The sequence below is a fragment of the Hermetia illucens genome, chromosome 6, assembly GCF_905115235.1.
Source record: "Hermetia illucens chromosome 6, iHerIll2.2.curated.20191125, whole genome shotgun sequence".
Taxonomy (NCBI): domain Eukaryota; kingdom Metazoa; phylum Arthropoda; class Insecta; order Diptera; family Stratiomyidae; genus Hermetia; species Hermetia illucens.
In genome coordinates, this window is record NC_051854.1 from 98754593 (window position 1) to 98767026 (window position 12434).

Here is a 12434-nt window from a genome sequence, read left to right on the forward strand (position 1 = left end):
ATCAAAGCCACGAAGAGAATTCGGGCTACCATCCATGGGGAAGATCCCAAAGAATAAATTCATTTGACTAGCGCTTTTGGTAGACCAAATTTTCACACATTTAAAAAAGGTTAAGTCCGTCAACGAATCACAATACCACCCTTAGGGTGACCCTATCCAGGAAGGCATTGTACTTCACATGGAAAAAGTTTTTTTTCTGTTCTAAAATACAAGTATAGGCAGGTGTGTAGCGAACTCTAGCTGCCAAAACTTTGTTTAAAATTAGTGTCCAGTTGCACTCGTTGAGGCAGGCTCGGCAGATTAAACGTGATAGAGAGAAATATTTCCCAACCATCCTTTCGGGTATTTTTTATCATTCAGTTTGTAGGGACTCCTCTTTCCAACTCTCTCGGCCGGATTTGGAATCATTTTTGGTAAAATAGTTTCACAAATATCATATGTTTCAACATTTCGCGGTAATTTTTTAAGGCTTTGTTTGTACGCAAAACAAAACCTTATTAAAATCGGTTCAATGTTCGTCTGCCTGTCACACGCAGTTTCCTCAGAAACGGGTATATCGCTTGATACGAAATTCGGTGAGAAAGTGGGTACTGTAAACGCCCACATATTCAGTTAGTTACATCTTTTTACATTCAGTTTAAAAAAAAGGGGGGGGGGGGGGGGGGGCTCTTCATACATGCAAAAGGGGGATGTCAATCTTTTCTCATCGAATATAGTCATGTTGGGTATCAAATGAAAGGTTTCGATCAGAAATTTTCGATGAAAATCTTAATTTCGACATTTGTTGAAAAGGCGGGGAATGCGGCGGGTGGAAAAAGATCATTTTTTTTTTATTTCCTCAGAAACCACCCAACCGAAAAATCTGAAAAAAAAATCATAAAGCTGGTGTCCAGGCATCAAAATACTATCCATATCGATATCTACTCAAATTAAGCTAATAATTGTATATTATTATGTTTTTGGCAAAATCGATTAGAAGCCCCGTCGAGCTTCCGATTTTCCGTGTTTAGTAATTAGAATTGCCAATATCCAGGAAAGAAATTATGTTAAATAATGAAGGAAAACGATTTAATCAAAATTTATTTAATTAGATCGTCTAGGACACCTTCCTCTAACAGGACTGGTAGTAACTCTTTCACATACGTTATATAGTTAGCTTGTCTATAGAATAATCTAAATGGACTTGTATCCTTAAGAAGTGTCTCCACTTGTTCTGTTATTGGTTTTTTTTCTGCACAAAACATTGCTGTGAATGTCGCCAGGAAAAATAAATCTGGAAATAAAATAGAAAAGATAATAAATTAGTTTGATTTAAAGTTGGAAATTGTTGTAACTCTGGATCTAGGGGCCATATTGTTGGGTGTACAAATTAATTCGGTCCGTTTTTAGGAGATGGCTCTAGTGGTCTTTAATGTTTCATATTGACAGCTGATTGTGGTTATGTCAGAGAGAGTAGATATCTATCACTGATAAACAGTAAAATTGTTCAAAATTTTGAATTTTATGGTAACTAGACATCATTTGCGGGAAGTTTTACTTTTCTGCTTCAATTAGAAAAAAAGTGAAGCTGAAGCGCATAGAATGCTTGTGGAAGTGTATGGTGACAATGTTGCAAGTGATAAATCATGTCGGGAATGGTTTCAACGATTCAAGGGGGGTGGTGATTTTAGCGTTGATGACAAGCCTCGTTCTGGACAATCGAAAAAAAACGAAGACGAAAAATTGGATGCATTACTCGATGAAGATGTTAGTCAAAGGCAGGATGAACTTTGCAAAATCATTGGGAGTGATACAGTAAGCAACTTCTGTACGATTAAAATCCATGGGATTGATCCATAAACAAGGAAATCGATCCACAAATAAGAAAATTGGGTACCTTATGAATTCAAACCGAGAGTTGTGGAAAGGCGATTGTGCATTTGCGAGTAGCTAACAATGTCGTCGTTATGGACAAAGTTAAGTATGACCAGTTTTTCGGAAACTGGAGAGTAGGAACTCTTTCGAATTCCGGAACAACCCGCTGCCCGAATCTATCAAAAGGGTTGATTGAGCGTTGAAGAAAGCTAGTGCGGTATTCCTGAACATTGAGTGACTTCGAATGCCAAATCTTGCGCTTCCAAGAATCAGATGTCAACCGAAAATCCACAAAGAGGGGGACGAGATGTGAGAAATCATTGCCGATTCAAACTGACCGACGTACAAAAGAAAAATGGCTTTAAACTTGGACCGCCTCCAAAAGCCAGAATTTTTTTCGCGATGGAATTCGAAAACTGCCCAAGAAATGGGAATGTTTATCTTGTTTCGAAATAAACGCATTGTTAACAGATATTTTTTTTTAACGACGACGAATCACTAAGAACCAATTCCTTGTGCTATTGTTCAAATATGTCTTCTTCAAATTCCTTTGCAGATCATAAGGAATCCACACTCATTTTGTATAAGTAGCGAGATTATTTCAAAGAAAGTCCGAACCCACATGGCGCAATCTAGATTCGAACCCAGGACACGAGACCGAGCGGTCATCATACCGCCCATTTTAATTGGGGGTTTTCTTGTAATTTCTAAATACCAGAAAAATTAGACTTACCCAAAGGTCGGTAGGATTTCAAATCTTCCAGCAGTTGTTCGAACACAGGTAATGGTCCCTTGTAATCAGATTTCTCCAGGACATCAATGAAGGTATCGAAATAAAGTCTATAAGCTGTTGCGCGTCTCCTAGGTGGTATAACGGCCGACATGTAGACAAGGTCGAAGGCAGGGGAACCCCAGTGGCATACTTGAAAATCAATCTAAATTTTTGGTAGTCATGACGTAAGTTTATAGTAACCGCTTGATTTTATTTTACCAGAATGACTTCGGAAACGTCTAGCTCATTGTTGCCCTTAAACATCATGTTCTTGATGTGATAGTCACCATGATTGAGGACTTCATAGGAACCAGTTGCATTGCAGGATTGCTTGCATTTTTGGACGAGTTTTTCAAAAGAGATTCTGCTCAGTTTTTGGGAGGCCTCTTTGAATTCCGGCAATGTCTCCACTGTTTCTTTAAAATATGTAATTCCATCCCGAAGGAAATTCATATCGTTCATGTCACCCATGTTGAAAATGGTTCCTTTTCGATTGAGTCCTTTGTGGCCCTGAAAGTTGAATCTTTTCTTGTCACATGAGCTTCAATATGAATGTAAGAGGTATTTACCTCTGCGGCCAGCTTGAAAGTAGCCGCATGGTATTGTCCCAGTTTGGCGAAAATTATTTCGGTATCACTTTCGTTTGGAATTGTTCTTGGGAACATAAAGTATCCAAGTTCCTTTAAGTCTTCAAAAACTATCACCTTTTGTGGCTCCGTTGACTGATAAATCATTCTACGAGACAGTTCTGTTAAATATCAGTACAAAGCTCCAAACATTGACGATACCTACTTTGGTGCCAACGCGTCATTGTAGCCTGCATTCTTCAAGATGTTTGCACCTTCAGTCAAAACTTTTGAGTACATGAACATTTCAGTGGCAAAGAGATCTATTTCAGCTTTGCCTAACATATCCTTCTTATATCCTTCTACGACTGGCTCGGTTTTGATGATAACCGAACTTTTCTTACTTTGATGCTCGTTTGTTGAGAATGTGATGTTGACTCGAAACATGATGCTGGCAAAGTGGTCGCCAAGAGCAGTAGCTGGAGAGATGTGGTAGTCATTAATCTGGAAAATAACAAGTAGACTTTGTATTGGTTGAATTATCTTAAGTTCTAAGGTAAGTTATCCCAAATTGAAGCTGCATATTCAGAGGATTGCTTAAAGATACGTCAAATGAACACTTATCAATGTGGCCAGCTTTACAGCTGCAGCTTTCCCCTGATTTGCTTCAGGGTTCATTCCAGGCTACGATACAATCTCTCTGTCATCGTTGAGTTGAGCTCTAATAACTAAACCGTTTCGGCAATGAAGTACACACCTTTATCCTAAATTCCATGGAAGGGAAACTGAAAATAAATCGGTAAATAGAAGCTCGTTGGCCACCTTGGGACAGTGGGTTCCAATGCCTGGCATAACCCGCAACTGAGATGTCTATCGCCCTTAGGGACTTCTTATCAATACGTTTTCGGGTATCTGACTCGTAATTCTTCGTTTGGCATTAACTATTGTTTTCAAGTTACCCCGATTATATGATGCTGCCAGGAGTTGTTGCAATCGCCTTTCGTCAGAACCCGTGATCCCGGGCTCCAGTCAGCGCCATCTGCTGAGGCTTAAGTGTTACCTACGAATAAGCATCGGTCTTCGGGCAGCAAACCGCCTTCGGTGAACCGCCTCCAAACAAAGTGCTTGCAGGCAAACCGCCTACGGGCAAACCACCTTCGAGTCAAACAAAACCCCTGGCTAGTGCCAATTTTGAAAGCAAAGGATCGCCCGGGACATCTGTAGCGAAGGGCAAACCAAAGCGGCAGCGGTCTTCTGATGATCCCAACACTTCGGTTCAAATGACTGCAAAGAGGGCTTGGCCAACAACGGCCAAGTCTTCAGTTGCACCCAAGGCAATCGAAGCCGATGGATGGGTCTTCTTTGAGGACACATCTATACATCTATATCTATCTATACATCTATACGGTTACGATACTGAACAGTGGGAACAGCTTTGAAGGAAACTCCTTCTAGCTATAAACACTTCATCCTCGCAAAGGATTAAGCTTAACTTTAAGTCGATAGGTGTATACCGTAAAATATTACGGATAGACTTTACCGACAAAAGCATGAACGAGTGGCTCAAACAGTACTGCTTCTCTTTTAACGATGTGTGGGAGGGTGCGCGACTGATCCTGAAGAGTTTTCCGAGCTGCCATCGTATAAAAAATGCTTTCTCTGCTTCCAGAAGAAGAACGTAATGGTGCTTCGGTCATAGTACGACTTGGTGTCCAGAATAACCTCAATACCCCCACCTGGATGCTGTTAGGTAGGAAAGCTGGAAAAAGAATCGATTGATCAGGAAATTTCTTTTAAGAAAGTTCAGGAACAAACGAGTTGCCGATTTAACTACGTACTTAGATCGATTTCTAAAACCATCGAAGGGGCCGTGTAGCCTAGTGCATCGTCATCTGAATCGCAGGTGAGGTGCCTTATCTCTTAAATAAATTTGCAGTATCGTAAAACGGCGACTATACTTCTCAGTCGTCTGATCAATAGCTGTAAGACATATTAATACTCCATACAAGAATCATGCATTGTTGGTGGTGAAATAAGGGGTTTGAATTCCCATCACGACTTCTCTTAACCCAATGGAAATGATGGACCCGCGCTTGCATGGTGACCTCCAAAGACATGCAGATTAATTCGGTTAACGACAGTTTCAACATCAACGCAAAGGATCGAATTTAAGCTGTTACGCCGCACCGAGTCTAAATTTGGAGACGTGTTAGACGAAGCGTGTGGCGCGTTGATGCCTAGGAGGTGCTCCTTCCCCCTTCAAGGCTCAATCACTAGTGGAATAGTGAGCAACTCTTCGATCGACCTGCCACCGAGTCAGACGAACGGCTCAGAAGGCATTAGGTAGGGTCGATTAAGGGCAAACTGGGCACGCCTATAGGGAAGCCCGCAAGAGCCTCTACCTCTTCATCTAGGGCAGCAAGAGGAAATATTTTAAGGAGCTCTGTCCGGAGGAGGACGTAAACTCATGGGGTTATTCCTATAAAATTGTAACGGGACCGTTCACAGGTCATTCATCTCCGCAGATCACGTGCCCCAAACTCTTGTCAAAAATTATCCAGATGTTATTTCCCCAGCAACAGGGGAGTATTGACACCTTCCAGCGACCTCTGAATATGATTGATTCCTTCAGTAACAAGAGGCGAACTGGTTGAGAGCTGCGGTAGAATAAGTGATTGCAATGCTTTGGGTTTTTACGACGTACCGAATATGGCCCTCAAGCTTGCGTGAAATGTGGATCGGATATGTTCGCTAAGTTCTTCGAAGCGAGAGGAAGATACACTGCGCAAGGCGAGTTTTATGCACGCCTGAAGACATTGTTTGACACTGTTTGTGTCACTCAAGTCAAAATTCTATTAGAGAATTTTAATGCGAAAATCGGAAACGAAAGCTGGCATCGGGGAAACACTGGAGGGACACAGCTTCCATGAGGAATGCAATCATAATGGTCAATGATTAACAATCAAGTAGATTACGACAAAATTTCTACTGCTGGCGAAGTCAAACTCCGCTTTCTGTAACGGTGCACCTACAAACAGATCTGGAAATCACCAGACGCATATACCGTAAACCAAATTGACTAGGGCCTTCATCGAAGATGGAATTCAGACTATCATTTGGTGAAAGCAACATAGCTGCAATTTGGTATCCCAGCTAAACTAGTACCTCTGATGAAGATGACTATGACCAACTCCATCTTACAGGCCAGGATCCAGAACATGTTGATTGATCTGATTGGCGCCGAAGTTCTTCAACCTAGTCCTTGAATCTGCTATGCGAGCAATAGATACCAACACCAGCGGGACGCTACTCATTAAGTCGACACAATTGTTAGCGTGCGCACATGACATCAACAGCATGTCCCGAAAACTGACCGACGCAGAGGAACTTCTACATACTCTTGATACTGCTGCGAAAGAAACTGGACTACGCACCAACGCAAACAAAACGAAAATAACGATGCAATCAAGACGTGGGACGCCAGCCAAAACTGAGCATCAACGTAGGGGATCTCAACATCGAATTGGTAGACAGCTCTATATATCTGAATACCAACCTGTCAAAGTATGCCAATAAGACTGGCGAAGTCAAGCGGCGGATGTAGCTAGCGAATAAGACTCTCTTCTCGGCCCTGCCAATAATAAATTCGAAAAATGTGCACAGAAACGCAAAGCTCCGCGTATACAAAACCATTTTACGACTAGTGCAATATTCTTTTTGAGAATGATGGGGTCCTAAGTCCGCATCAACTTAATGCTGGACCGGACCAACCGTAAAGCCGTCATCGCTTGACTTTTTTGACTAGTGCTGTGTTATGCGTGCGAAACCTGGATCCTAAGACCGAGGAGCTTCCAAGGTTGGAGGACGCGGTCATGTGACTGAGATAATTGGAGGACAATGATCTACGCGGCCAAAGTCCGACGTCGGGGTGTAGTGCCACGCCCAATTAGCTGGGATTTAAAAGTATATTAAAAAAAATGTAGTAAAAAGCGATTAAAAGGAATAAAAATTTCGAGGCTAGCACTCTCCCAGTTTAGAAACTTTCTTACTATCGAAGCCTCAACAGTGCTTCGTATAGGGGCTGACTTTACGGCTACGACCTTTAGCCATTCAAAACGGTTTATGGTTGCATTTGGGAATGTTCGTATGCTCATTGTGAACGGTATTCTAGGCCCCTCAGGATACTCGCCTTTTCAAACTTGAACCAGAATATCCGCGATGTAAGCTGGAATTCTTGAACTAACCGAAATAAGATAATGGCACTCTACTCCTCTACCTCTCCCGGTTCTCTGATTTTCCACTCTGGAAAGCCATCGTTCTCTTCCTGTCTGGATTGACAGGCGGAGTAGCGTTTTTTCTAATAATGGCGGTAACGAGGCTGATGTGACTGTCCCCCGTCTAGCTTTGTCGGTATTTCAAAAAACCGAAAATGAAACCGATTTAATGCTACTATCACCATTTCAGGATGTTTTAGGTTGACCCTAAAAATATGTGGCGCAGAACAGTTAAGAGGAGTGTAAGCTTGTCGAGAAGGTTTGGAGGGAGCACATCTCCGGAAGTCAATAGCGATGGCGCTTAGATGTAATTGGCACGCTATGTCCTGTTTGGAGGATAATGGCATCGGGTTTTAGTCTTCCGATTTTCCCGGTCGTTCATTAAGGGGGTCATCGACTCAGACCTTAAACAAAATTATTTCTATTTCGACCAACTTAGGCTTGCACTAGGCGGTTTTTCATCTTCAATATGATTCACATCTATATGTCTATATATATATATCTATACTCTATATATATATATCTATACTCTATATATCTATACTCTGCTCCTAGGACAGATGAAACTGTAAGTAATGAAGATATTACTGAATCGTTTTTTAATCCACTTAAAATTTGCAGCATTGTAAAGCGGCGACTGCACTTATTAGTCGTCGGATCAATAGCTGCAAGACATTTATATACCTCATACAAGAACCGTGGGTTGTTGGTGGGGCAGTCAGGGGCGTAAACTTCCAACATGCTGACCTATTGTATGCCAATGGAAGCGAGCGACCCCGCACCTGCATGGTAGTCTCCAAAGACTTCCAGGCTAACCTGGTTAACGACCTATGTGATGGCGACACCACATCGGCTAAGCTAACCATAAAAAGTCAACAGGGAGATAAAGAGCTGTGCATATTTCCCCTACGACGCAGAAGACGTTCCCAGTGGAACATTCATCAGAGCTATCCAATATGCCAAAAGTAGAGGCATGGGGGTAATAGCAGGATGTGATATCAACGCTCACCACATATGCTGGGGATGTTCGAACATCAATGCAAGAGGATCGAGACTACTGGAGTATCTAGTAGGAACCGATTTGCAGATCCTAAATGTGAGTAATGAACCCACTTTCTTCAACGTGGTCAGGCGAGAGGTCATCGACATCACGGTGGCATCTCCTGACATCGCGGCTCTGATCGGAGAGTGGAGAGTATCAAACGATATCACACTCTCGGATCACAGACGCATTGATTTCGTTATGGGCATGGATCTACCTCCTCCCACTCCAATTCGGAATCCGAGGAAGACATATTGGGTAATGTGTCAAACAGAATTGAGCGCCCGAGTCACGATCCCTGGGAAGCGCATCAAATCCATTGCTGGAATTGAGAAGACAACCCAGATGATCACAACTAGCATGAGAGAAGCTTTCGAAGAAAGCTGTCCACTCAAGATGCCAAAGAAGGGTAAAACACCATGGTGGAACTCGGATTTGGCAAAACAGAGGAGAACGACAAGGATGCTGCTTAATCGTGCTCTGAAGGGTGAATCAAGCACTAGCTGGAATCGCTATAAAGAGGCACAGAAGGCTCTAAAGAAGAGCATAAGATCGGCTAAACGATCATCTCGGAGACGCTTTTGCGAAGAGACTAACTCTCCTGAGGCAACCTCAAAGCTGAAGCGGATTCTGGTCAAAGAACGTAGCCAGAAACTGAGTTATTTACGTTTACAGAATGGGAAGTACACAGAAAGCGATGAAGAAACGGCAAATCATTTACTTGAAGTACACTTCCCAGGCAGCATCCAAAATCTAATCTCGAGGCCAACAGGTGCATACAGCCCTCAACCGAGAGACTGGAATCTGGCATGCAAAATAGTATCACTGGAGCGAGTTAAATGGGCATTTAACTCGTTCTATAGATACAAGTCTGCAGGTCCGGATGGCATCATCCCTGCGCTAGTAATAGAAGGAATGGATGCCCTGGGTCTACACATTAGGAATATATATCGTGCATGCCTAGCACACGTTTATATTCCAATTAAATGGCGGGATGTGAAGGTGATGTTCATTCCCAAACCAGGAAAACTCACCTACACAGACGCAAAAAGCTTTCGACCTAACGTACCTTCTGCTAAAAGGACTAGAAAGATTAGTAGATCGGTTCATAAGGGATACACACATTCCTAAATGGCCACTTCACCATAGGCAACATGCTTACCAGAAAGGCAAATCCACGGAGACGGCACTCCATGAACTTACGGCAAAAATTGAAAAGGCGATGTCCGGAAAAGAATACGCCTTAGGCGCATTCATGGACATCGAAGGTGCCTTCAATTATGCCTCATTCGCGGCAATTTGTGATGCGGCAAGACAGCATGGAATCGAACCGCTGCTAATCAGTTGGATCCTTCACATGCTAGAGTGGAGAAAAATCCCCATATCGGTCGGCCAGAAGTCTATTGAAGCAGGATGTCTCAGGGGCTGCCCACAGGGAGGGGTTCTCTCTCCACTGTTATGGCTCTTGGTGATACCCTGCTGTGGCTCCTGGGGGACAAAAAAGTCTTCGCGCAAGCATTTGCGGACGACCTAGCCGTAATAATTACCGGCAAGTTTGCGGACACAGTATGTGACCGCTTGAATGCAACCCTGCATGTAATCCACAGCTGGTGCCTCCGCAATGGACTCACGGTGAAAGCTAGGAAGACTGGACTAGTTATGTTCACTAGGAACGTCAGGTGGGACAGCTATACGCTACCCACCTTAGCAGGGGCGGAAATCCAGCTGGCACAAACAGTCAAGTACTTAGGAGTACATTTCGACTCCAAGTTAACGTGGAAGCATCATATCCAGGAACAATACCAGAAATCCTGCAGATTGCTCTAGTGCTGTAGGAATGCGATAGGTAAGACCTGGGGACTTTCACCTAAGCGGATATATTGGATGTATACATCCATAATAAAACCCATTTTGATGTATGCATGCATCGTCTGGTGGCCAAGACTGAACTTTGCTAACAGCAGGAAGCTGCTAACGCAGATTCAGAGACTTGGTTGCCTAAGTATTACTGGAGCAATGAGTACTACGCCGACTGCGGCACTTGAAGCTATCCTAAATTTACCCCCCATTCACTTGGAGGTGAAACGGAAAGCAGCCAACAACGCATATAGGCTCGATACCATTGGGGCGTGGAAAGGCGGCCAATCCAACGGGCATGCGTCTATCTGGAAATTCCTTGAAAAACATCCGGTAGCCCTGATGCCGACCGATCAAATGGTTTCCAGATTCGTCTTTGAAAAGATATACACTGTCGTAATCACCGAAAGAGAAGAATGGTCGACAAGTGGTCATGAATTTTTCCAGATTACAGACCTAATAATCTTCACCGACGGGTCAGTCACGGAGGATGGATCGGGTGCAGGTGTGTTCTCGGAGAATTCGATTATAGAACTGGCCCGACCCCTCGGAAAGATGACGACCATATTCCAGGCGGAGATATATGCCATTTCATTGGCGGCAGAAGAATGCCTGCGACAAAAATGGAAGGGTCGCACCATTCGAATCTGTTCCGACAGTCGGGCGGCATTATCAGCACTTATTGGCAACAACATATCAAGCCCGTTGGTGTGGAGTTGTCATCAGGTGCTGCTGAAACTTGGCCGACTGAACGAAACATTCCTAATGTGGGTGCGGGGGCACTCTAACATCGCCGGTAATGAGGGGGCTGATAGACTGGCTCGCCGAGGGTCTGGATCCACAATGGTGGGGCCAGAACCAGCTCTTTGAATCCGACCATATACTGTCAAGTCTACTCTGAAGGGTGAAATTGCAAGGATTCACGCAACCGAGTGGAGAAATTTGTACTCTTGCCGGCAAGCGAAAATCCTTGTGAAGGAGCCTAGGGCCACTAGAGCGGCATTTTTGTTGTCCCTTAAGAAGAGGGACATGAAAACCCTAGTAGGGCTTTTGACGGGACACTGCCCCTTAAACTACCATATGGAAAAGATTGGGGTAGTGGTTTCGGCTGTGTGCAGCCAATGTGAGGAGGAGGAGGAGACAGCCCTGCACTTTTTATGCAGCTGCCCGGCATCCTCAGATCTCAGACGAAGACACCTTGGCAAGGTTTTCTTCAATGAAGAATCTGCACACTCTCTGCCTCTTGAGAATGTTCTCAGATTCGCTAAAGCCTGCGAACACCGTAGGCGGGAAGCCATTGAATAGGCAACTTATGGGGATAGTACAATGGGCCTAATAATGGCCTGAGTGCTCGGAGCTGCGGCTCCCCCCAGTTAACTAAACTAACTAAACTAATCCACTTTAATCTTGATGTAATATTTTTCAGTATAACTAATGAACTTCGTTACCGTCACACTTTTCTGATCTCCATTGTATTCAAGAACTTCTTTAAGAAAACTGGAATTAACCCACTCGGGTGCTTCTAGTTCATCTGCATTGAAGTTCATTCTGTTAGTATCACTACAAAATTTAACAACGTTTCTAGTTCAATAATAAAACCAACACTGAATCTCCTCTATTGTAAAAACACCGAAAATGGTCATGTGTTTCACAATTTAATTCATTAACAAATTCACGTAGCATATCTCTTGGGAATTTAGCGCTTTGGATATGAAAGGTTTTGTGTAATTCCTATAAGAGAATAATTGAGTGTAAATTTGACCCATTAGCACCTAGCATGTAATGCTCGTGTATTTAGTATGCCAGATCATTCCATTTAATGTGACACTGACATTTAAATGTCAAAGCCTTAATTTGGAGTAGATCTGCACATAGCTGAGTGGTTAGAGCGCAAGGCTGTCGTACGAAAGGTCGCGGTTCAAATCTCGCTGGTGGCAGTGGAATTTGCATCGTGATTTGACGTCGGACACCAGTCGACTCAGCTGTGAATGAGTACCTGAGTCAAATAGGGTAATAATCTCGGGCGAGCGCAATGCTGACCACATTGCCTCCTAGTGTACCGTCACGGT

The 12434-nt window shown here is 43.4% G+C and overlaps 1 protein-coding gene across 1 annotated transcript in view; it reads right to left on the minus strand.

Moving 5' to 3' along the window:
* Positions 1–11957, minus strand: part of LOC119660092 — a 34676-nt gene extending 22719 nt beyond the window's left edge. Inside the window, exons 1-6 of the mRNA XM_038068468.1 lie at positions 11814–11957; positions 3419–3696; positions 3196–3361; positions 2846–3136; positions 2588–2789; positions 1088–1273 (exon numbers count right to left, since the gene is read on the minus strand). Coding sequence (XP_037924396.1) covers positions 1088–1273; positions 2588–2789; positions 2846–3136; positions 3196–3361; positions 3419–3696; positions 11814–11912 — 1222 coding nt within the window. The 5' untranslated portion in view covers positions 11913–11957. The remainder of the gene's footprint in view (positions 1–1087; positions 1274–2587; positions 2790–2845; positions 3137–3195; positions 3362–3418; positions 3697–11813) is intronic.
* Positions 11958–12434: the final 477 nt, after the last annotated feature.